The following is a 26860-nucleotide window of genomic DNA, read 5'->3' as shown; positions in this document are numbered from 1 at the left end:
TATTATATATGATACTGCAATGATGGACACATGGCATTATGCATTTGTCGAAGCCTAAAGAACATACAACACAAAAAATGAACCCTAATATAAATTATGTACTTTACTTACTAACAATGTGTCAATATTTGCTCATTAATTGTAACAAAGATACCATCTTAATGTAATATGGTAGTGGGGGAAAACTGTAGTTAAGGGAGGGAGTATGTGGAACTCTGTATTGTCACCTCAATTTTTGTGTGAACTTAAAAGTGGTCTAAAAATAATCTCTTAACATACAGTGAGATACCACCTCACACTACAGTGGCTACAGTTTTAAAAGATACTGTGTTGTTGAGGATTTGGAGGTACTAGAATCCTCATACATTGCTGATGGGATTGTAAAATGGTGGAGCTACTTTGGAAAACAGTTTGGCAGTTCTTTGGGATGGTAAACATAGAGTTACTGTATGACTCAGTAATTCTACTCCTAGGTATATACCTCAGAGAACTGAAAACATATGTCCACATAAACACCTGTACACAAATGTTCGTTCAGTATCATTCATAATAGCTGCAAATGGAAATAATCCAAACTGTCCATGAACAGATGAACTGGCAAACAAAATCTGGTCTATCCCACAATGGAATTTATTTAGCAACACAAAGAAGTGAAGGACAGATATATACTACAGTATGGATGAACTGTGAAAACATGCTAAGTGAAATTATTTAGTTACAAAAGACCACATGTTCTATGATTCTGTCCAGAATAGGCCAGTCCAAAGAAAAAAAAAAAGTACATTGATGTGTTCTAAGAGGGGTGGGGAGCAATGTGGAGTGACTGTTAATATGTGTGAGATTACCTGTTGAGGTCATCAATGTGTTCTGAAATTAGTGGTGAAGATTGCAAAATTCTATAAACATAAAATCCTTTGAATTTTATACCTTAAAAGGGGTGAGCTTATGGTATAGCAAATTAGAACGAAATAAAGCTGTTCAAAAAAAGAAAGAAAACACCTCCAAACCTTCTAGCCTTTTAGGCACTTTTGTGGAATCATAAAACCAGCAACTGTTGCCAGGGGAAGAACAGATACAGAAGCCTGGTTTATTTCCTTAGGCCCCCATTCTCTCACTGATGCTACCTGGATCTAAGGCCTTCCCCTGAATGTTTATGTACTTGGTCCAGCTTTTCATTTGTAAGGTTTCCTCAGTATTCCTGGTCCACCACCTGAAGCATTGCAGGCAAGCTTTAAACTCATCATGGCTTTATTTAATATCTATATTTAGATTTATATTTCTAATCCAGCCATTCTCAAATTTTTGGTCTAAGGAACCTTTTACATTCTTCAAAATTCATGAGTTTTTGTTTATATGGTATATATCTATCAATAATTACCTTCTTCAGAGTGAAAACTGAGGAACTTTTATTTTTTTTAACTATTTTTTAAGTTTGTTTTATTTTTGAGAGAGAGAGAGGGAGACAGAGAATCCCAACAGGCTACATGCTCAGCACAGAGCCCCACATGGGCCTTGATCTCGTGAACCATGTGATCATGACCTGAGCTGAAATTGAGAGTCAGACACTTAACCGACTGAGCCACCAAGATGCCCCTCTTACTGTTATTTTAAATTAAATTTAAAAATACAAAACATTGAAGGCACCTGGGTGGCTCAGTCAGTTCAGTGACTCATTATTTAATTTAGAGCACTATGTTAATTATATCACTGTCAGCACAGAGACTGATTGGGATTCTCTCTCCCTTTCTCATTGCCCCTCTCCCCCTCAAAATAAATACATAAACTTAAAAACCAGTAAGGGGGCGCCTGGGTGGCGCAGTCGGTTAAGCGTCCGACTTCAGCCAGGTCACGATCTCGCACTCCGGGAGTTCGAGCCCCACGTCAGGCTCTGGGCTGATGGCTCAGAGCCTGGAGCCTGTTTCCGATTCTGTGTCTCCCTCTCTCTCTGCTCCTCCCCCGTTCATTCTCTGTCCCAAAAATAAATAAACGTTGAAAAAAAAAAATTAAAAAAAAAAAAAAAAACCAGTAAGAAATACCGGCAAGGTTGTGGAGAAAAGGGAACACTTGTGCACTGTTGGTGGGAATGTAAATTGATGCAGTCTCTATGGAAAACAGTATGGAGGTTCCTCAAAAAAATTAAAAATAGGACTACCATATGATTCAGTAATTCCTCTTCTGGGTATTTATCTGAAGAAAATGAAAACACTAACTTAAAGTGGTATATGCAGCATTATTTGCAGTAACCAAGATATGGAAACAACGTCATTATCCATTAGTGGATGAATAAAGAAATTGTGGTATATATGTCACCATGGAATATTACTTAGCCATTAAAAAAGAATGAAATCTTGGGGCAGCTGGGTAGCTCAGTTGGTTGAGCGTCCGACTTCGGCTCAGGTACTGATCTCACGGTTCGTGGGTTCAAGCCCCGCGTCGGGCTCTGTACTGATAGCTCAGAGCCTGGAGCCTACTTCAGATTCTTGTCGTTCCCCCTCCCACGCTTCCCCCACTCAGGCTCTGTCTCTCAAAAGTAAATAAAGATTTAAAAAAAATTTTTTTAGGGGAGCCTGGGTGGCTCGGTTGAGCAACTGACGTCAGCTCAGGTCTTGGTCTCATAGTTTGTGAGTTTGAGCCCTGCGTCGGGCTCTGCTGACAGCTCAGAGCCTGGAGCCTTCTTCGGATTCTGTGTCTCCCCCTCTCTGCCCCTCCCCTGCTCATGCTCTGTCTGTCTGTCTGTCTCTCTCTCAATAATAAATAAACGTTAAAAATTTTTTTTTTAAAGAATGAAATCTTGCCATTTGCAACAACATGGGTAGACCTTCAGGGCATTATGCTAAGTGAAATAAGTCAGAGGAAGAAAAATACCATATGACCTTATTTATATGTGTCATCTTAAAAAACAAAAAAATAAAATACCTAAGTTCATAGAGAGCAGATTGGTAGTTGCAGAGGTGGGGAGCAAGGAGAGTGGACAAAACGGTTGGAAAAAGTTGAAAGGTAGAAGTTATAAAATGATAAAAGTCAAAGAGATGTAAAGAACAGCATTATGACTATAGTTAATAAATATCACATGTTGTATATTTGAAAGTTGCTAACAGACTAGATCTTAAAAGTTCTCATCACAAGAAAAAAATTGTTTTATGTGGTGATGAATGTTAAGTAGATTGATTTTAGTGATGATTTTGCAGTATATATAAATATGAAATAATTACGTTGTACACCTGAAATGAATGTCCTGTATCAATTATATCATAAAAATAAGAAAAACTGTAAACTCAGTGTATTTTTGTTTTTATTTTACATATTTTTTAAGCAAGCATTATGCCCAACATGGGGCTAGAACCATAACCCTGAGTTCAAGAGTTGCATACTCTACTGACTGCGCCATACAGGTGCCCCAATAATATAACATTTTTAAAATGTTTATTCATTTTTGAGAGAGAATGAGCAGAGGAGGGGCAAAAAGAGAGGGGAACAGAGGATCCAAACTGAGCTCCACACTGACAGCTGCGAGCCTGATGTGGGGCTCCAACTCATGAACCATGATATGACCTGAGCAGAAGTTGGAGGCGCAACCAACTGAGTGACCCAGGCGCCCCAATAATATAACATTTTTAATTAAAGATAACTATTTCCAAAATGTTTAGTGAGAAGAGAGCCATTGCTTTGCATTTTGCAAAAGCCTTTAATATTTGGGTTAACAAAATGCAAGTAAATATTCTTTTTTTTTTTTATGTTTGTTTTTGAGGGAGCACAGGGGAAGGGCACAGAGAGGGGGACAGAAGACCTGAATTAGGCTCTGTGCTGACAGCAGTGAGCCCAATGTGGGGCTTGAATTCACAGACAGAAAATCATTACCTGACCTGAAGTGGGACACTCAACCAACTGAGCCACCCAGGCACCCCGCAAGTAAATAATCTACATTTAATCTGTTGTGATGTCACATATCATTTACTCTGGAAAATTCTAGTATATATTTATGAGAGAATTACAGAGAAAATGGCAGATAGTGTAGTAGCAGCAGCAGCAACATATTTTTGACTTTATGGACTCCCTAGAATGTTTCAAGGACTTCTGAGTAGAGAAAGATGGGACCCCAGAGAACACACTAGCCTGTACTGTTCATCTGAACTCCTACTCTTATCTCCAACTACCTACTTGGCCTCTCTAGTTCAGTGTCTCAGGGGTCATTGAAACACCTAGTATGTGAGTCTGAATGCCAGTGTTTACTTCTGCTCAAGTGTGAAAATCAAAACCAAGCCACCTCAGCTTTATCACTCGTGATGAGTAATCAGCAGATATTCAGTTCATCAGTTATTTTGCCTGAGCTTAAGAAGCTGGAACTCCGCTCTGATCAACCCTTGTTGCTGCTGATGTGATTCTGGCTATGGCTAGGACTATGTAGGGCTAGAGTGTTCTTGACTAGTATTTGACTTTAGAGGGGGAAGAGCCAAGGTATTGCCATTGGAATGAAAAGTTGCAGGCAGCTGTAGAATATGTGGTATGGGTTCTTTCTGCTTTTCAGTTCCACCTTCACTTCTCTTTTCTTAGCAGAATTGGGAAGAGATTGGGGCAGAGTGCTAACTTGAGCAAGTGATTATTGTTTAGAGGGGTCTTCCAGATGTCAGCCTGTCCTTCCTGAACCCACAGTTGCCAGTAGCTTGCCTGGCCTCTTCTTACTTTTTTTTTTTCACATTTTTTTAAATTGAGTAAAATACATATAGCATAAAATTTACTGTCTTAACCATTTTTGAGTAACACAGTTCATTGGTTTTAAATACATTTATAATGTTGCGTAGTCATTACCACCACCATCTCCATAATTCTTTTCATCTTATAAAACTGAAACACTGCACACATTAATCTCTATTCTCCTCTTTCCCCAGCTCCTGAGCAACCACCATTCTATTCTTTTGATTTGACTAAGTACCTCACATAAGTGGAATCACGCAGTGTTTGTCTTTCTGTGACTGACTTATTTTACTTAATGTCCTGAAAGTTCATTCATGTTGTAGTATATTGCAGAATTTTCTCCCTTTTTAAGACTGAATAATATTCCATTGTATGTATGTATGAAGTTATGATTATCCATTCATTTGTCTATGGACGCTTGGGTTGCTTCCATGTTTTAGCTATTGTGAATAATGCTGCAGTGAACATGGATATACAAACATCTCTTTGAGAGTCTGCGTTCAATCTTTAGGGTATATATCCAGAAATGGAATTGGTTGAACATATGGTAAGTCTTATTTTTAACTTTTTGAAGAACTGCCATACTGTTCTCCACAGCAGCTATACCATTTTACAACCCCACCATAAGTGTGCAGCGGTTCCAGTGTCTCCACATCCTTGCCAATACTTGTTTTCTGTGTGTGTGTATATATTAGCCATCCTAATGGACATGAGGTGGTATGTTATTGTAGTTTTGGTTTACATTTCCCTTCAGTTCTGTCATTTTCATATATATTGATGATCTGTTATCAACTGTATACATGTTTATAATTGTTATATCTTCTCACAGTTTTGGAACCTTTTATTAATATATAATGACCTTTGTCTCTTTTGTTTCCAATCTGAAAGTCTGTTTTGTCTGGTATTAGTATAGCCCTCCCTAGTTTCTTTTCATTACTAGTAACACAGAATATCATTTTTCATTATTTCTGTTTCGGTCTGTGTTTTGGATCTAAATTGAGTCTCTTGTAGACAGTATATAGTTGGATCATGTCTTTTTATCTATTCTGCCAATCTTGGGTTTTTTTACTGTAAAGTTTAATCCATATTAATAAGGGGAGAAATTCTGTCATTTTGCTATTTGTTTTCTATACGCCTTATTCCTTTTTTTGTCTTACATTTACTGTATTACTGTCTTCTTTTGTGTTCAGTTCATTTTTTGTAGGGGAATGGTTAAATTCCTTTCTCATTTCCTTTTTCAAAATTGTGTAATTAACATACAATATATTAGTTCAAAGTGTACAACATAATGATTCAATAATTATTATTTTTTTTAATGTTTATTCTGAGAGAGATTACACAAGCAGGTGAGGAACAGAGAGAGAGAAGAAGAGAGAGAGAGAGTCCCAAGCAGGCTCTGGGCTGTCAGTACAGAGCCTGATGTGGGGCTCAAACTCATGAACTGTGAGATCATGACCTGAGCCAAAATCAACAGTGTGCTTAACCGTCTAAGCCACCCAAGAGCCCCTGATTCAACAATTCTGTACATTACTCAGTTCTCATCAAGATAAGTATACTCTTAATCGCTTTTTTCTATTTCACCCATCTTCCCCACCCACCTTCCCTCTGGCAACCAGCAGTGTACTCTCTGTATTTAAGTGTCTGTTTTTTTGTTTGTCTCTTTTTTTTTCTTTTGTCCATTTATTAAATTCCACATATGTGGGGCGCCTGGGTGGCGCAGTCGGTTAAGCGTCCGACTTCAGCCAGGTCACGATCTCGCACTCCGGGAGTTCGAGCCCCACATCAGGCTCTGGGCTGATGGCTCAGAGCCTGGAGCCTGTTTCCGATTCTGTGTCTCCCTCTCTCTCTGCCCCTCCCCCGTTCATGCTCTGTCTCTCTCGGTCCCAAAAATAAATAAACGTTGAAAAAAAATAAATTCCACATATGAGTGAAATCATGTATTTGTCTTTCTCTGACTTGTTTTCACTTAGCATTATACTCTCTAGCTCCATACATGTTTTTGCAAATGGCAAAATATTCTTTTTTGTGACAGAATAATATTCCAGTGTGTGTGTTTGTGTGTGTGTGTGTGTGTGTGTGTGTGTGACACACATCTTTGTTATCCATTCATCTGTTGATGGATACTTGGGCTGCTTCCCTGTCTTAACTATTGTAAATAATGCTGCTATAATCATAGGGGTGCATATGTCCCTTTGAATTAGTGTTTTGTATTCTTTGGGTAAATAGTAGTGCAATTGCTAGGAACCTCCATACAGTTTTCCACAGTGGCTGGACCAGTTTGCATTCCCACCGAACAGTGCACAAGTGTTCCTTTTTCTCCACCTCTTTGACAACACCTGTTTCTTGTGTTTTAGCCGTTAGGACAGGTGTGAGGTGATACTGTAGTTTTGAGTTGAATTTCCCTGATAGTAAGTGATGATGGACATCCTTTCATATGTTTCTTGACCATCTGTATGTCTTCTTTGGAAAAAATGTCTATTCATATATTCTGCCCATTTTTTAATTGCATTATTTACTTTGGGGGGTTGAGTTTTATAAGTTATTTATATATTTTGGATACTCTTTATTGGATATGTCATTTCCAGATATCCTCTACCATTCTGTAGGTTGCCTTTCATTGTTGATTATTTCCTTCACTGTGCAGAAGCTTTTTATTTTGATTAGTTCCAATGCTTTATTTTTGCTTTTGTTTCCCTTGCCTCAGGAGACATATCTAGAAGAATGTTGCTATGGCTGATGTCAGAGACATTACTGCCTTTGCTCTCTCTTTTTTCTAAGGACTTTGAAGTTTTCAGATCTCACATTGAGGTCTTTACTCCATTCCAAATTTATTTTTTATGTATGATTAAGACAGGTCTAGTATCTTTCTTTTGTATGTTGCTGTCCAGTTTTCCCAACACCATTTGTTAAAGAGACTGTCCTTTTCCTTTCCTGCTTTGTTGAAGATTAATTGGTCATATAGTTATGGGTTTATTTCTGGGTTTTCTATTATGTTCTATTGATATATGTGTCTTATATCTGTGCTAGTACTATACTGTTTTGATTACTGCTTTGTAATAGAACTTGAAGTCCAGAATTGTGTTGCCTCCAGCTTTGCTTTTCTTTTTCAAGGTTGCTTTGGTTGTTCAGGGTCTTCTGTGGTTCCATACAAATTTTAGGATTGTTTGCTCCAGCTCTGTGAAAAATGCTGCTGGTATTTTCATAGCAATTGCGTTAAATGTGTAGATTGCTTTGGGTAATATAGACGTTTTAACAATATTTGTTCTTCTAATCCATAAACATGGAATGTCTTTCCAGTTCCCTTCTATTACTGTATTACTGTCAATTTTTTCCTTGTCTGTTAATAGTTACTTTATATATTTAGGTGCTTTTTTGTTGGGTGGATAAATATTTATAATTGTTATGTCCTCTTGTTGGATTGTTGCCTTTATCATTATGTAGTGTCCTCCTTTGTCTATTTTGTCTAATACAGATATTACTTCCCTGGCTTTTTTTTCACTTCTATTTCATGATAAATGTTTCTCCATCCATTTGTGGGGGTTATTTTGTAACGTTTATTTATTTTGAGAGAGAGAGAGAATGCAAGGAGGGGAGGGGCACAGAGAGAGAGAGAGAGAGAGAGAGAGAGAGAGAGAGAGAATCCCAAGCAGGCTCTGTGCTGTCAGCATGGAGGCCGACATGGGGCTCAGTCCCATAAAACATGAGATCCATGACCTGAGCTGAAACCAAGTGTTGGACACTTAACTGACTGAGCCACCCATGCAACCCTCCATCCCTTCATTTTCAATCTTTATGTGTCTTTATATCTGAAGTGATTTCTCTTGTAGGCAGCCTATAGATGGATCTTGCTTTTTTATCCATTCAATGACCCTATGTCTTTTTATTAGAGCATTTAGTCCATTTAAATTTAAATTAATTATTGATAGGTATGTATTTATTAACATTTGTTGTTTTATGGTTGTTTTTATAGTTCTTCTCTATTCCTTTCTTCTCTTGCTCTTTTGCCTTGTGGTTTGATGGCCTTCTTCAGTGAACTGCCTGTATTCCATTTCCTTTATTTTTTGTGTATCTGTTACAGGTTTTTGATGTGTGGTTACCCTTAGGTTCATGTATAACATCTTATGGGTCACTTCAGTTTGAACCCATTCTAAAAGCACCAAATTTTTATTTCCCCACCTCATGGTGTATGTATATGATGTTCTACTATATATCCTTTTATTTTGTGATTCCCTTGACTGATTTTTATAGATAGAATTTATTTTACTGCTTTTGTGATCCTTATTTTCTTCTATAATGGCCTTTTTTCACTCAAATAATATCCTGTAATGTTCTTGTAAGGGTGATTTAATGGTGATGAACTTCTTTAAGTTTTGTTTGGCATACTCTTTATCTCTCCTTCTATTCTGAATTAATAACCTTGCTAGGTAGAGTATTCGTAGATGCAGATTTTGTACTTTCATTACTTTGAATATATCATGCCATTCCCTTCTGCCTTGCAAAGTTTCTGCTGAAAAATCAGCTGATAGATAGGCTTTTGAGGTTCCCCTTATATGTAACTGTTTTCTTTTCTCCTTTTTTTTTTCTTTTTCTTTTTTTCTTCTTTTACTTTATTTTATCTTATCTTGTTTTGTTTTGTTTTGTTTTGTTTTGTTTTGTTTTAGAGAGCACATGAGTGGGGAAAAGGAGCAGAGGGAGAGGGAGAGAATCTTAACTAGGCTCCACTGTCAGTGTGGAGCCTGATGTGAGGCTTAACCTCACATCCCTGGGATCGTGACCTAAGCTGAAATCAAGAATTGGACACTCAACCAATTGAGCCACCCAGGCGTCCTTCTTGTTGCTTTTAAAATTCTCTCTTTAGGGACACCTGGGTGGCTTGGTTGGTTGAGTGTCCGACTTCGGCTCAGGTCATGATCTCACAGTTTGTGGGTTCGAGCCCCGCATCAGGCTCTGTGCTGACAGCTCGGAGCCTGGAGCCTGCTTCGGATTCTGTGTCTCCCTCTCTCTCTGCCCCTCCCCCACTCATCCTCTATCTGTCTCTCTCAAAAATAAGACATTAAAAAAATTTCTTTTAATAAAATAAAATTCTCTTTACCACTGCTTTTTGCCATTTCAATTATTATGTGTCTTGGTGTGGACCTCCTTGGGTTAATTTTGTTGGGGACTCTCATTTCCTTTTGTGTATATGTTCAATAGCTATTTTGTATGAGGTTACTGTGAGGATTACATTTAATATCCTGAAGTTAAAACACTCTAATTTGGGGGTGCCTGGGTGGCGCAGTCGGTTAAGCGTCCGACTTCAGCCAGGTCACGATCTCGCGGTCCGGGAGTTCGAGCCCCACATCAGGCTCTGGGCTGATGGCTCAGAGCCTGGAGCCTGTTTCTGATTCTGTGTCTCCCTCTCTCTCTGCCCCTCCCCCGTTCATGCTCTGTCTCTCTCTGTCCCAAAAATAAATAAACATTGAAAAAAAAAATTAAAAAAAAAAAACACTCTAATTTGAATGTATAGTAGTTTAACTTCAGTAACATATAGAAACGTTGCTCCTTTACAGGTCTATCTCTACCTCTTTAGATACTGATGTCATAAAATTATATACCTTTATATATTTTGTGCCTTCATATATAGACTGATAATCCTTTTAAATACATTTGTCTTTAAATTTTGTAAAAAGACAAGATTTGGAGTTATAAACCAAAGTTAAATAATACTCGGTCTTAGACTAATGCGCTTTTTTTTCTTTAAATTTACTTGAGTCATAAATCATATAGAAAATTTTTAAATGTAGTACAAACCACTGTTACGATAATACAATGATATGTCACCTTTATTGAAATCTTTATTTCTCTCTATGGCTACACATTACTGTCGAGTCATCTTTTATTTCATCCTACAGGACTCCCTTGACCATTTCTTGCATGGCATGTCTCTTGGCAAGAAACTCTCTGAGCTTTTATCTGGGAATGTCTTAATTTCTTTCTTATTTTTGACAAAGAAATAGTTTGCTGGTATAAGTTTTGAGTGGCGGTTTTTCTCTTTTAGCACTTTGATAATCAACCCACTACATTCTGGTCTCCAGAGTTTCTGATGGGCAGTCTGCTGATAATCTTTTCTGCGTGCAATGATTTTCTTCTATCTTGTTTTCATGATTTCTTTTATCTTCTGCTTTTGAAAATTTAATTGTGTGTACCAGTGTGGTTCTCTTTGAATTCATATCACTTGGAGTTCATTGAGCTTGACTGTTTATATTCATGTGTTTGATCAGATTTAGGAAGTTTTCAGCCATTATTTCTTCAGATATTCTCTCTACCCCTTTTCTCTTTTCTTCATGGGAGTCCCAAGATGCAAATATTGGTCTGCTAGATTGTGTCCTCCAAGTCCTTTAGGCACTGTTCTCTTTTCTTCAGTCTTTTTTATTTGTGAACAATGATTTCCATTATACAGTCTTCAGTTTGCTGGTTCGTTCTTCTACCTGCTCAGATCTGTATTTGAATCCATCCAGTGAAGTTGCAGTTATGGTACTTTTCAGCTCTGGTAGTTATTTTTGTTTACTTTTTAGGTTTTCTCTTAATTATTAATACTTCACTTTTTCCAAACATTGTTTACTTTGCCCACATTCCCTTCGGTTCTTTGAGCATCTTTAAGACCATAGTTTTTTAGTTTTGTTTTTACTATTTTAATGTTTATTTTTGAGAGCGACAGAGACAGTGTGTGAGCAGGGGAGGAGCAGAGAGAGAGGGAGACATAGAATTCAAAGCAGGCTCCAGGCTTTGAGCTGTCAGCACAGAGCCCAATGCAGGTCTTGAACTCACAAATCATGAGATCATGACCTGAGCCAAAGTCAGACACTTAATTGACTGAGCCACCTAGGCACCCCTTTAAGACCATTGTTTTAAGGTCTTTGGTCAGTGTAACTGCCATGAGGTTTTCATCACTGACATTTCTATTGATTTAATGTTTTCCTTTGGTCCATACTTCCCTGTTTCTTTCTTTGCCCTATGACTTTTGTTGCAAACTAGACATTTGAATCTAATAATGTGGTAACTTTGGAAATCAGATTGGCCCCCTTCTTCAGGCCTTTGCTCTGTTTGTTACTTTTTATTTCTTGTCTGGTGTAGGTTATGATTGTGCTGGAACTTAAGGTCTTTCAGTGTTTTGAGCTTTTATCTGAGCATGCATTGTCACTTTCTGATTTTTGACATTTATGCAGTTGTTTTTGAATGTTCCAGTCTTTAATGTCTGACTTCCAAAAAAGGATAAAGAGAAAAATGAAGGGTCAGGGGAGGATGGCACTTGCCCATTAAATACCCTGGAAGTCACTTCAGCTGGAGAGTTAGCTGCCAGCCTCTTTGTCTGCACTTCTGTGATCAGAAGCAGCACTCAGAGAACAGATCCCAGTGTTTGTAGGACAGGGCCCTGCAGTGTGGGTGAGCATAGGTATAGGACAGCTTTTGTACCAAGAGTGGAAATTAACCGCAGTTCACTGTCCACATCTTCCCTGGGAAATTGCAAGCCTTCAACAAACTCCAGAGTTCCAAAATTATTCACATCAGACAGATTCTGCTAGTACATTTGTTATCTAGGTGGGGAGAGAATGTCCTTTTCTTCCTCCTCTGCCATCTCCCCAGAATCCTGTCAGTCTTGTCTGTTCTTGGTAAAATTTCTGCAACCTCAGGCCGCCTCTTCCTGCTACCCACGTTCACTCTTGTCATTTGTCTCATGGATGCTTCAGAAATTCACTGCTCCTTTTTGAAGGCTCCTCTCTGTTCAAGTTCATCGAGGCTTTCTTGCTTCCACTGGTCTTTGATAGTCCCATATGTAAGTGTGATTTTTATATTATTTTGATTTTTGTGGTGTTACCATAAGAGTGAAGGGTTTCAGTGTTCTCATTTGACATCCTCAACTGGAAGTGATCTGGTCCTAATACTCATTCTTAATCATCTTTGATCTGTTTTGTAGATGGTTGCCAGAGTAGTTTTCAAATGTATGACTGATAATATAGTGGTCTCTAGTTGTTTTCTTACCCCTTGTCCAGCCACAATCTAGGCCTTTGCTTGTGTTATGCCTGGAAACCTTTTACCCTTCTTTGCTGCCTGAATTATCTGCTGATTCTTTCATTACACCTTTTCCTGAGGCATAATGTTGACTTTTCCTTGCAGACAACAAATGTTATCTTTATTATGTTATTTGTAATTTATTGCAAACATTTACTTTATGTGTCTGTCTCTCCAGTTCTAATTTGAGTTCCATGAACATTTGGATTGTATCAAAGTAATTTTTTAATTTTGTGAGACTAACACAATTGCTTGTATGTAGTGGCATTAAGTGTTTATTTTATGAACGAATGGAGCCATGCCTAAAAGAACATCTCAAACTTTCAGCAGATATTTATTTTCTACTTGATCCTTGCCATCGTACTCAGTGCTAGCAATACAAGTCAAACAGGCACAGTCCTGCTTTCAAGGTACTCATTAATTTATTAATTTATTTACTCTTGTACTGAAGTGGTTTAATAATACACATTTAACATTTATGTTTCAATATTGTGATTTGTCTTATATCCTGACCCTTGTCTAGACCCTAATCTTAACCATTTATGAAATAAAAGAGTATGGATTAGATGACCTAGAAGAGTTACCATTGTTGACTATTACTAGATTTTTAAGCTCCTTGATAACAGGAATCATCTTTCACTTCTACTGGCAGCTTATATTATAAGGCCAAGTATAGTATCTCACACTGAGTGGTTGCTTAGCAAATTTTAAAGAAAGAGGTGATGTCAGTGAATACTTCAGATGAATTTGATTCTATTTTTCACTCCATTTATCTCGTTATGTTACTTCTCGATGCTTTGGAATATCTGTATTTCCTTAATCTAGTGCATTCTGAACAACTTTTAAAAATATATGCAGTTGGCTGTTGAACAATGCAAGGGCTAGGAGTACTTACCCCCATGCAGTCAAAAAACTGTATACCTTTAGACTTCTCAAAAAAGTAACTACTAATAGCCTGCTGTTGACCAGAAGCCTTACCAATAGCATAAACAGTAGATGAAACACATATTTTATATGCTAAAGGCATTATATGCTGCATTCTTACAATAAAATAAGAGAAAAAAATATTAAGAAAATCATACAGAAGAGAAAATGCATTTACAGTAATGTACTATATTGAAAAAATTCACATATAAGTGGACCCACACAGTTCAAGCTCATGTTGTTCAAGAGTCAACTGTGTATATTTTTTACTTTATCCCCCTTAACAACTCTGACAAGAAGATAAGGTGGTGATTTATCTCCATTTTTCAACTGAGGAAACAGTGTTCTGAGATCATAGCCAAGGAACAGCAGAATCATACTCAGTCCCAGGTCTCCTGACCCCAGATCCATTGGACTGCCACTCTGTTTCCTTCTCTGAAATGATGGTTTCCTCCTGATCTAAGTACCCCTGGTATCTACCTTTTAACATAGTGTATCAGTAAGGGGTCTTTGAGAAGTCATAGAAATGTGTTAGCTTTAGCAAAGTGAGAATTAATTGGTAAAATCATGGAGAGTCTCAGATGATTGGTGAGAAGGCTTAACATCAAACTGGGAAATGGACAGGAGTCAGGGTAGCTCCTGGAGTTCCAGACGCAGGGACCTAAAGAGACACCACCACAGAGGGACCATACTCCAAGTGATTTTCATTATCTGCTCAAGATTCAAAGCAAGCAGGCACATTATGTTGGCATAACTTGGGTCATCTTTATGTCCTTTGATTAGTGCAGTGGTCCTCAGCTGGTGGCAGTTATGTCCTCCCAGTGGGCAATGTCTAGAGGCATTTTTAGTGGGGGGCGATTGCTACTGGCATCTAGTGGGTAGAGGTCAGGAATACTTCTAAACATTGTCAGCCCCCCAAAACAGAATAATCTAGCTCCATAGATCATGAGTGTTGAGATATCCTGGATTAGGGGAAGGCACCTCAATTAATAGTCCCAGCAGACTTATCCTGTTGGGGGGAGAAGGAAACTAAACGTTCTTACCAAAAATGATAGAATAGATTCTGGACAGCCAAAGACAACACAAAAACAGAAAAGTCATACAAACAAGAGCAATAATTACAGTTGGGACTGTGAGGTGAATTACACATTTGTAAATGTAATACTTGAGGTGTCTCAAAAAAAGGCACATTTATAAAAATATTTGAAATTCTGAGCTTTAACTTCAGCAAGATTCTAGGGGATTATTTTTAAAAAGGATTCTTTGAGGGGCGTCTAGTTGGCTCAAGTCGTTTGAGGTTCTGACTATTGATTTCAGCTCAGGTCATGATCTCACGGTTCATGGGATCGAGCCCTGCATTGGGCTCCGTGCTGACAGCCTAGAGCCTGCTTGGAATTCTTTCTCTCCTTCTCTCTGCCCCTTTGCCACTTGCATGTGCACGCTCTTTCTCTCTCTCTTTCTTTCTCTCAAAATACATAATAAAATAAACATTTTTTTAAAAAGGGTTCTTTGGGGGCACCTGGGTGGCTCAGTCAATTAAGTGTCTGACTCTTGATTTCAGTTCAGGTCATGATCTTATGGTTGTGAGATCAAGCCCTGTGTCCAGCTCTGCACTGTAAGGGCAGATTTTTGGGATACTCTTTCTCCCTTTTTCTGACTCTTCCCCACTTTTTCTCTCTCTCAAAAATAAACATTTAAAAAATTTTTGTTTAATGTTTATTTATTTTTGAGAGAGACAGAGTGTGAGCAGGGGAGGGCCAGAGGGAGATGGAGACACAAAATCTGAAGCTGTCAGCACAGAGCCTGACACGGGGCTGGAACCCACTAGCTGTGAGATCATGACCTGAACCAAAGTTGGACACTTAACAACTGAGCCACCCAGGTGCCCCAAATAACCATTTTTTAAAAAATAAAGGATGCTTGGGGCACCTGGGTGTTTCAGTAGGTTAAGCATCCAACTTTGGCTCGGTCATGATCTCATGGTTTGTGAGTTTGAGCCCTACGTCAGGCTTTCTGCTGTCAACACAGAGTCCACTTTGGATCCTTTGTCCCCCTCTTTCTTTGCCCCTCTCCCACTCAACGCTCTTTCTTCCTCTCTCTCTCTCTCTGTCTCTCAAAAATAAATAGAACATTTTTAAAAAATAGGATTCTTTGAATTGAAACTTAAAAAGAATAAATGTATAAAGAATGTATAGTGTATATATATTTAATTCAGTAATAATTTAGGTTTCTGAGGGAAATTGTGAATAACCTATATGACTTGATTAGAATCAAACTACCACTTACGGACTGTGGACTAAACTAAAGCACTTTTCAGGGAACTTCTAGTTTAAAGTTAGAACAGCTTAGGGGCACCTAGGTGGTTCAATCGGTTAAGCATCTGACTCTTGATTTCAGCTCAGATCATGATTTCGTGGTTGTGAAATAGAATCATGTGTCAGGCTCAGGGTCGGGTGTGGAGCCTACTTAAGATTCTCTCTCCCCCTCTCCCTCTGCACTTCCCCTGCCTGTGTACATGAGCATTCATATTCTCTCTCTCTCTCTCTCTCTCTCTCTCTCTCTCTCTCTCTCCCCGCCCCCCCAAAAGAACAGCTTATTCTCTTGAACTATTGAAATCAAACACAGCTAGAACACAATTATATACTCTAAATGGGAAAAGCATTATTGTTCAAACTGATTGAATCCAGCATCCAAATTTGATTTGGATCCATGGATAATTTACCATAACTGTATGCTAATTTTAATTATTTAGTAAAAATGTTTCACATTATACCTGATTGTAGGATAATATTTTGTAAGGGATCCTTTCACTTGTTAGCAACTTTAGATGTTGCTTGTACATAAAAATGTGAAGAAGATGGATCTGTGGGTTGTGCAGTCCTATGTTAGAATTTCTCTAACACTTACCTTGTTCTTTGCCTAAATGGTAATTCATATGAAATACAAGTCAAAGGAAGGTTGATTCATCCCATAATTTTCCTACCATTTCTTTCAACTTTGTTTGTATTTTTTGAGTATGGGCCTTATGTATGTGACTCATCACTGGCTTATTTTACTTTCATAGTTTATAACACTTTTGCTGTACCAGGTCTGTTTTACTACCCTGAGGAAGTCTAGAAATGACTAGAAGCTTTTCCTCCCTTCCCTTCTGACATGGTGGCTTTGGGCCCAGCTGTCAGAGGGACCTACTGCCAGATTGCCAAGCTGTGTGCTGAGTGAGCTTCATACTGCCTGCGGTCATCAACCCCAGACTCCATAGTTCACCTCAGGAGGGTGTCGTTTCAGGTGAACCACTGTCTCCCAGAGAAGATTGTGGTATACCGTGACGGAGTGTCTGATGGCCAACTAAAGACAGTTGCCAACTATGAGATTCCTCAGCTACAGAAGTGTTTTGAAGCTTTTGAGAATTATCAGCCCAAGATGGTAGTATTTGTAGTTCAGAAGAAAATCAGTACCAATTTGTACCTGGCTGCTACTGAGCACTTTGTGACTCCCTCCCCTGGGACTGTGGTAGATCATACCATAACAAGCTGTGAGTGGTAAGTGGGGAAAACATTATATTTCAGCAAGAATAGGTTGGAGGGGTTATTTGTTCCTTGGGTATTGGAATGGGGAGGTTGACTAGAGAGATGTGGAATGGAATCCTCAGAGATTTTATGGTCATAAAGTATTTTCGAAACAACTGAAGAACAAACCAACAATAAATCTTTTACCTCTTAAGTATAAAATATTGAACGCACATTCTTTTCCTAAGATTATGTATACTTTTAACTTCCTGCACACAGATTTGGTAGTTTCTGCTACCATTCCCTTTTTTTTTTTTTTAACAATTTTAAGTAATTTTATACTCAACGTGGGACTCAAACTTACAACTCTGAGATGAAGAGTCACACACTATTAACTGAGCCAATCAGTTACCCCTCTAATACCATATACTGTTGAGTCCAGATTCCTGAGCTGTAATATGGTTTGGTCTGTGTGTATCCTTGATCCAGTCATTTGACCTCTCTGAGCCTTAGGTGAAGGAGGCAAAATGATCACCAAGATCTTTTTCAGCTCTCTTTGGCCAAATCTGACCATATCATTCCTTTGTACTTTTTCCTTCCTAGGGTGGACTTCTACCTTCTTGCCCATCATGTACGGCAGGGTTGTGGCATTCCTACCCATTATGTCTGTGTTCTCAACACTGCAAACCTGAGTCCTGATCACATGCAGAGGTGAGCTGATCAATAACTTACTCTTTCTCATAATTAATCGTGGCCAACTAGCTAAGATGGGGTCACTGCCACCTGACTGGAATATTTACCCTTTAATTTTTTTCATGTCTTTCATAATGGTATTTTTTTTGAAGAGTGATTAGTAATTCCTGTGCACTTTAAAATTACTTGAAGAGCTTAAAACAAAACATTGGTAAAGCTGATGCCCAGGCTTTACCCCAAGCATTCTTAGGCATTCGTATTTTAATACTTCTTTTTTTTTTTTTTTCAACGTTTATTTATTTTGGGGACAGAGAGAGACAGAGCATGAACGGGGGAGGGGCAGAGAGAGAAGGAGACACAGAATTGGAAACAGGCTCTAGGCTCTGAGCCATCAGCCCAGAGCCTGACGCGGGGCTCGAACTCACGGACCGCGAGATCGTGACCTGGCTGAAGTCGGACGCTTAACCGACTGCGCCACCCAGGCGCCCCAGGCATTCGTATTTTAAGAACTGCTCTGGGGGCGCCTGGGTGGCTCAGTCGGTTAAGCGGCCGACTTCGGCTCAGGTCATGATCTCACGGTCCGTGAGTTCGAGCCCCGCGTCGGGCTCTGTGCTGACAGCTCAGAGCCTGGAGCCTGTTTCAGATTCTGTGTCTCCCTCTCTCTGACCCTCTCACATTCATGCTCTGTCTCTCTCTGTCTCAAAAATAAATAAACGTTAAAAAAAATTAAAAAAAAAAAAAAAGAACTGCTCTGGGGGTGCTTGGGTGGCTCAGCTGGTTAAGAGTCTGAATTTTGATTTCTGCTTAGGTCACGATCTCATAGTTCATGAAATCAAGCCCCACATCCACTCTGTGCTGACAGCAGGGAGGCTGCTTGGGATTCTCTCTCTTTGGCCCTCCTCTGCTCACTTGCGTGTGCTTGACACATTCTTTCTCTCTCTCTCAAAATAGATAAACATTTTTAAAATTTTGTTTATTTTACTTAAAACAATTTTTCAATTTTTTAATATTTATTTTTAAGAGAGAGAGAGAGAGACAGAGTGTAGGGGCGGGGGGAGGAAGAGAAAGAGAGGGAGACACAGAATCCAAAGCAGGCTGTGGGCTCTGAGCTGTCAGCACAGAGCCCAATGTGGAGCTCAAACCCACGAGTTGTGAGATCATGGCCTGAGCTGAAGTCAGATGCTCCACTGACTGAGCCATCCAGGTGCCCCTTATTTATTTATTTTTGAGAAAGTATGAGCTGGGGAGAGGCAGAGAGAGGAGAGAGAGAGCATCCCAAGCAGGCTTGCACTGTCAGAGCAGAGCCTGACACGGGGCTCAAACCCATGAATCGAAGTCAGAAGCTCAACCAACTGAGCCACCCAAGTGCCCCAAACATTTTTTAAAAAAATAATTCTTTTAAGAAAAGAAACTACTCTGGATAATTACAACACACAGCCAGTTTTGAGACCCAATGTCATCGGGCTCAGATTATTTCAGTACTTTGCTGGGGTACTTAACGCATTCTTCAGCCTATTCTTGAGGCAAAAAAAAAAAAAAAAAAAAAAAAATTCTGTTGTTTTCCTTGTTTCAGTCTAAAAATGAGGGTACCTAAAGTGAGGGAATTTACCCATGTCCTCTTACTTACAAATAGAAATGAAATGAAATAATTCCACTTAAAAGTAATGATTCCCAAAAGTTGCATCATGTATTTCTTAGTTCCCCAGTTTTCTGGAAAGCATGCTGTGTGTCATACACCCATTAGTACCTAATCATGTCCCAAAATTAAAGGTGGAGAGTGATTTGGATCCTATTTTCTTCTTGGCCTACAGGTTGACTTTCAAGCTGTGCCACATGTACTGGAACTGGCCTGGCACCATCAGAGTCCCAGCTCCCTGCAAGTATGCCCACAAGCTAGCTTTTCTGTCAGGACAGATCTTGCATCATGAACCAGCCATCCAGCTGTGCGAAAACCTGTTCTTCCTGTGACTGGGCGACCAGGATATGGGTGCTTAGGGAGATTAGACTTCTGAACTCAGCTGCAACTCAGGCAGGATCAAGAGGGACCCAGGGGGTTTTTGTGTTGGTGGTGGGTTGTTGTGTGTGTGTGTGTGGTTTTTTTTTACTAACCTGGTAGAGTAAGATTTCTTTTTTCTTTTTTTTCTCTTTTATACCTGATATCACCAAGAAGTAAGTTCCATTTCTAAATATCAGCTGGAAATTTCCTTGTTGCCTTTGTAGAGCAAGTGGTGGCAGTACAGGTCCTGTATATATGGAGGGGGTGAATACAAGGGAACCTCTAAAAGCCCCCATAGCCAACATGAGCTGTGGAAACCTGCAGAAACAGCATTTACACCTTGTAAGTTATGCTTACTAAGCACTTCCTATTTCTGTGCCAGAGGTGATAATGAATGAAGTCATTCCAAGTTTCTTGAAGTAGAGAGTTACTTTATTTGGGCAACTGAGAAAGGTAGTAAAAACACCTGTGAGGCAAAGTTTTTCTAGATATTGTGATTGCTGGTAAGTGTGAAAGGCACATAATAAAACCAGCTGGCGGCATAGTCAAGTCCTACTGACCTAATCTTGTCTGGGAATTGAGTTTATGACACCTGTGCCTTGAGTTGGCTTTGAAGCTTTGAAAGGGGCATTTAGCCATTCCTTGGCCTCCTGAGAAAGGCCAGATGAAGTTTTTTTCTGTATATTTTAGTTGCTTTACAGTGTACCATGTTGATTTCTTCCTACACCACCTCCCCTGCCCACCCCCCCCCACACACACACATTGGCTCTTTGTTATTGATCTTTAATAAAGTTTCAGCTTTTAAATTAAGAATCAGAACACGGTGAAATTCAGCAGCTAGGAAGATTCATGATGGAGTGAGTCTTTCTTAAACCTTTTTCCTGGATGTGTGGCCTTCTCTTCGTTGATGTGTTTGTAAATGGAATCACTCATTTCCCTTGCTCAATAACCTATTCCTGGCTGTTGGCTCATATTGTTAGGAATTTTTCTGAATCCAGCTTAAGGTTTCCAAAAGTCAGCTTTGGAAAACATGACACTCCTGCCAGAGTCCAGACATTTCAGCTTAGAAAATTGTCAATATGCCTGTGGGGTTTTTTTGTGTTTATTTTTCCGTTTTAAAATCCTCTGACCCCTTCAGGGTTAATTCAGTTTTAACTTGCTTTAACTGGTTTTAAACGCCAATTTTATTTACCCATTTCAAATTTGTATTTATTTATTTATTTTTGGGTGTGATGGCAGGGAGGGGACAAAGCAGAAACTCCCATTTTATATAATAGTGTCTGAGAAGAGAAACTTTAGCTTAAAACTCCTTAGAAGAATAAAAGCAAGCAAGTTTTCAGTTTGTTGCAGTGCCCCACAGAGGTTGAGGAACTTTGAATGAGTGTTGCTAGTCCTGAAGTGCACTCCTAGTTTCATTTAGAGTGTGGGACATAGGGCAAGGCTAAAGCCTAGAATTTAAAACCCACTGAATCAAACAAATTGGACCACTGGTCTCCATCTCAACAGATCAGCTTTCTGATTCTCTGTGGAAGCATTTTGAATTTCTCTTTTGAAGTTGGATTTCCTAATACTCATTTTCTCTTATATAATCAGAAAAGACAAATGCTTGAATATAATACAAAATTTCTTCACTTTTTATTCCTGTTCTCTTGCCTTTTTTTTCAGTCTTAATGTGCAATGATTGGGCTGTGGGTGGGAAATAAATAAAAACAAATTTGTATAAACATGTAGTTGTGTTTGAAATAGTGCTGTTGATATATTGATATAGTTCTTTTCCTTTGTAGAGCTGTATAGCATTTGTTAGAATTACTGATTTATTACTCAGCAAGCAAGGTGCAGCTTCAGTAATATTAGGTAATTTCACTGTGATCTGGTAGTAAGATTTCTTGGAAAATAAGACTAATAGTCTTACTTCTGGGACAATTGAGGGGTGTGTGTGTATGTGTTGTTTTTCAAATCTGTTTTCCCATCAGACAGTTTCTATCAGCCTATGTGAAAGCTCCAAGAGTGGCCTCTTCTCTCCCCTTATTCTAATGCTTGCCCTTCTTTCCATATACTTTACAGTGTGTCTTTACCCCCTTAAAAATACCTTCCCAAAGCACCCTGGTTGCTTGCTTCACTACTACGTCTCTTTCAGTTTATTTAGAAACTCCATTCTGAAATGGTGCAGTGCTTCTTGAACTCATTCTCAAGAGAACCAATTTTTTAAAAAGTAGGCTCTTTGCCCAACATGGGACTTGAACTCATGACCCCAGATCAAGAGTCACATGCTCTACAGACTGAACCATCTAGCCACCCCTAGACAGAACCTAATTTCTGTACAATGTTATAGGGCCCTTTTCATTGGGCAACATTTTGTTGAATGATGTGAAAGGAAGAAGTTTTTTAAATGACTGTCTTTCTACATTGAAAACAAAATTTGTGCCTGAAATTTCTCAGTGATTTGAGATTATTGGAGAAGACCCTACTTTCACTTTGTGGCTCCATACCTAGCTTTATCTGAGTTTCTTAGTTTTCCTGTCTGGATTTATTTTGTTTCTTTAAAAAATGAGGAAAATCAAGAGAATGAGAAAATGACCCATAGACTAGGAGAAAGTATTTGCCAAAAATATTGGTAAAAGACTTATCCAAAATATACAAAGAACTCTTAATAGGAAGAAAACAAACAGCCAGATTAAAAATTGGGCAAAAGACATGACCAGACTTCTCATTAAAGATATATACTTGGTAGGGGCGCCTAGGTGGCCCAGTTGGTTTAGAATCTGAATTCGGCTCGGGTCATGATCTCACAGTTCATGGGTTCGAGCCCGTCGTCAGGCTCTGTGCTGACAACTCAGAGTCTGGAGCCTTCTTCCGATTCTGTGTCTCCCTCTCTGCCCCTCCCCCACTCACACTTTGTCTCTCTCTCTCAAAAATAAACAATAAAAACTTAAAAAAAAAAAAAGATATACACTTGGCAAATAAGTATATGAAAAGATGCTGAGCATCACATGTCAGTACAGAATTACAAATTAAAACAAGATACACACCCAGTAGAATGGCCAAAATCTAGAACACTGACAAAATCAAATGTTGACAAGGATATGGAACAATTGAAATTTCTGTTCATTGCTGGTAGGAATGCAAAATGGTACAACCACTTAGGAAGACAGTTTGGCAGTTTTTTTACATACATTCCAAAAGAGGTAACGCTGACTGAATGTATAAAAAAGCAAGATCCATGTATACGCTGCCTAGAAGAGACTTAACTTCAGACCTAAAGACACCTGCAGGCTGAAAGTGAAGAGATGGAGAAGCATTTATCATGCAAATGGAAGTGAAAAGAAAGCTGGCATAACACTACTTGTCATCAAACAAAATAGACTTTAAAAGAAAGACTAATAAAAGTCAAGGGGCTGCCTGGTTGACTCAGTTGGTGGAGCATGCTCTTGATCTTGTGAGTTCGAGCTCCGCACTGGGGGTAGAGATTACTTAAAATAATAAAATGGTTAAAGTAGCAAAGGTTATGTGTGCTTTGTTCCAGTTAAAAAAATTTTTTAAGCAAAAATGGACACGATATGGGGCGCTTGGGTGGCTCAGTCGGTTGAGCAACTAACTTCAGCTCAGGTTATGATCTCAGGGTTCGTGGGTTCAAGCCCCGTGTGAGGCTCTGTGCTGACAGCTCACAGCCTGGAGCCTGCTTCGGATTCTGTGTCTCCCTCTTTCTCTGCCCCTCCCTGCTCATTCTCTGTCTCTTTTCTATCAAAAATAAATAAATGTTAAAAAAACTAAAAAATAAATGGACACTATATGATCATAAAGGGAACAATCCATCATGAAGATATAAAAATTGTAAATATACACCCAAGGTGGGAGCACCCAAATACATAAAGGAACTAATAACAAACATAAAGAAAGTAATTGATAGTAATATAATGGTAGCAGGGGACTTTAATACCCCACTTAGATCAATGGATAGATCACCCAAACAGAAAATCAAGAAGGGAACGGTGGCTTTGAATGACACATTGGACCAGGTGGACCTAACAGCTATATTCAGAACATTCCAACAGAATAACACATTCTTTTCAAGTGCACTTGGAACATTATCCAGAACAGATTACATGGTAGGCCACAAAACAAGTCTTAACAAATTCGAGAAGATGAAGTCCTGCCGTGCATCTTTTCTGACCATGGTCTGAAATTAGCAATCAACCACAAGAAAAAAATCTGGAAAAGACAAATACATGGAGGTAAATAACATGCTACTAAACAATGAATTGGTCAAAGAAGAAACCAATGAGAAAATTAAAAAATGCAGGGAGAGACAAATGAAAACACAGCAACACAAAATCTTTGGGATGCAGCAAAAGGTGTTCTAAGAGAGAAGATTATAGCAATATAGGCCAACCTCAAGAAACAAAAATTCAAATTAACAACCAAACTTCACACCTAAAGGACTAGAAAACAAAACCGAAAACCAGTAGAAGGAAGGAAATAATAAAGATTAGAGCAAAAATAAATGAAATAGAAACTAAAAAAAAAAAAAATCAATGAATTCAGGATCTTTCTCTGAAAAGACAAAATTGATAACCCTTTAGCCAGACTCCTCAAAAACTAAACCTACTCTTACCATATTCTCTGGCAGTCAGTCACACTCCTTGGTATTTGCTATTTGCTCAAATGTGTTGAAAACTTATGTCCACACAAAAACCTGCATGCAGATTTTTATCGCAGCTCTATTCGTTAACTGCCCAAACTTGGAAGCAACCAAGATGTCCTTCAGTGGGTGAAAGGATAAATAAAATGTGGTATGTCCAGATAGGAATATTATTCAGCAGGAAAAAAAAATCATGCCACAAAAAGACATGGAAGAAACCTAAATGTTTATTACTAACTGAAAAGCCAATCTGAAAAGGTATGTGCTGTGTGATTCCAAATATTCTGGTGAAGGGAAAAACCATGGAGACAGTGAAAAGATCAGGGTTGCGGAGAGAGAGGGATGAACAGGCAGAGCACAGAAGGTTTTTAGGGCAAGGACATTTCTGTATGATATTGTAATGATGGATAGATGTCATTATATATTCATCCAAACCTGTAGAATGTGAAACATTAAGCATCAACCCTGATATAAATTATGGACTTTGGGTGATTATGATGTGTCATTGTAGGTTCATCAGTTGTGACACATGGGTCATTCTGGTAGGGGATATTGGTAGTGGGGGAAGCTGTGTGTACATGGGAAATCTTACTTTCCACTCAGTTTGTGTGAACCTTAAATTGGTCTAAAAAATAAAACATTTTTTTTATGTGAGTAAACTAGGGAGACCTCTGGCAACATGGCAGACTGAACTGACCATACTGACAAATGTTGGCCAAAATAGAAAAAAAAGATTTTTTCCTTCGGTTAGGTAGCTGAATTTGGGGGGACATGGAATGGGGTTGGGAAAGGAAAAAGGAAAGAAAATATCAAGGTACAAGAAAGAAAGGGAAGCCAGAAGGGTAATAGCTGATTCCAACACAGCTCCCAGGGATACAGACAAAAATGCAGGAGCAGGATCCCCCAGGATTCTTGTTCCAGTTAAGGATAGAAGATACGGTCTCACACCGTATGAGGTACAGGATCCCAGGACTGAAATCTCTTGGATGAAGAGAGCTGGAATCTAGAAGAGGAGTCAAGGGTCCCTGCCAACCATCAGCAGCAAGGAACTCCGGGGTAAAAAGGCATTCGTGAGAGATCTCAAAGCTTGGGCCACATGTAGGTATGTGCAGGCTGAATTTATATTAGGAGCATGTGGAAGGATCACAAGCTGAAAAATTACCACGAAGATTGGCTCAGACTGGTGAGAGACGCTGAGCCCTGCAGAAACAAGTGCAAAGTCAATTGAATTGCAGCCCAAAGAGGTATAAATGGGAACTATGCAAGAAAAGTGACCGGAGGAGGAAAAAAAGAAAATGAGAAAGTTGATGTTTGTCTGATAGGAGCTCTTGCAGCTTAGAGAATGAGTGACACAATATGAAAAGGTAGGATTTTCCAGAATTCAAGACAAATATCAATCCTCTACTTGGAGAAACTGAGGATAAAGAAAAGCACATTCACTTCTAGATGTACTGTAGTGAAACTATAGAACCCTAAAGACAGAATCTTAGCAACAGTTAAGAGGTGAAAGACATTGCTTATGAAGTTCATCAAACTAGCAGCAGACTGTCATCATTCAACAATAGATGCTTAACACAAAAGGAATAATAAAAATGCAGCATCAACTTAGAATTCTTTTCCCAGCTAAACATTCATGCAAGGGACAGGGCAAAAACAATGATATTTTCTAATAAAGATCAGAGCAGAAATTAATGAAAGAATAGAAAAACGAGAGAAAATCAACAAAATCAATTTTGAAAGTATTTAAAAAGTGGGCAAACCTCTAGCTAGTTTGGCAAAGAAAGAAAAGACTCAAATTACTAAAACCAGGAATAAAAGATAGGGGATTACTGACCTGACAGAAATAAAAAGGATTATAAGGGAATACTATGAACAATTGTATGCCAACAAACTAAGTTATCTTAGATGAAATGGGAAAATTCCTATAGTTGTTACTTAATCAAGTGTTATTTTTACTATTTGGCTTTTTTTTTTTTTTTTTTTTTTTTTTTTTTGTCTGCTGAAAGCATTAGATGAGAACAGAAATGACTGAGGCTGAAAGGATTCTAGCTCTTTTGGCTGACAGAGTGTGGAGTGCTGGTGCTCTGACATGATTTTGGGTAAACCAGAAACTTACATTTCCTCTGATCCTCTTAAATTCATTAAAACATGCAAAAACATGAAAAACTTGGAACGCCTGAGTGGCTCAGTCGGTTGAATGTCCAGCTTCAGCTCAGGTCACAATCTCACGCCCCGTGAGTTGGAGCCCTGTGAGTTGAAGCCCCGCGTGGGACTCTGTGCTGACAGCTCAGAGCCTGCAACCTGCTTTGATTTCTGTGTCTCCATCTGCCTCTGCCCCACCGCCACTTGTTCTCTCCCTCT

General features: G+C 38.9%; 1 protein-coding gene across 1 annotated transcript in view; it reads left to right on the top strand.

Moving 5' to 3' along the window:
- The window catches only part of PIWIL2 (piwi like RNA-mediated gene silencing 2), a 75648-nt gene extending 54150 nt beyond the window's left edge, over window positions 1–21498 (top strand). The window contains exons 20-22 of the mRNA XM_043562014.1: window positions 16951–17204; window positions 17775–17882; window positions 19676–21498. Of these exons, the coding sequence (XP_043417949.1) occupies window positions 16951–17204; window positions 17775–17882; window positions 19676–19832 (519 nt within the window). The 3' untranslated portion in view covers window positions 19833–21498. The remainder of the gene's footprint in view (window positions 1–16950; window positions 17205–17774; window positions 17883–19675) is intronic.
- The last annotated feature ends 5362 nt before the right edge of the window (window positions 21499–26860 follow it).

The sequence above is a fragment of the Prionailurus bengalensis genome, chromosome B1, assembly GCF_016509475.1.
Source record: "Prionailurus bengalensis isolate Pbe53 chromosome B1, Fcat_Pben_1.1_paternal_pri, whole genome shotgun sequence".
NCBI classification, from domain to species: Eukaryota; Metazoa; Chordata; class Mammalia; order Carnivora; family Felidae; genus Prionailurus; species Prionailurus bengalensis.
Note: the sequence above shows the minus strand (reverse complement) of the source record. Positions and strands in the feature narration are given on the sequence as shown.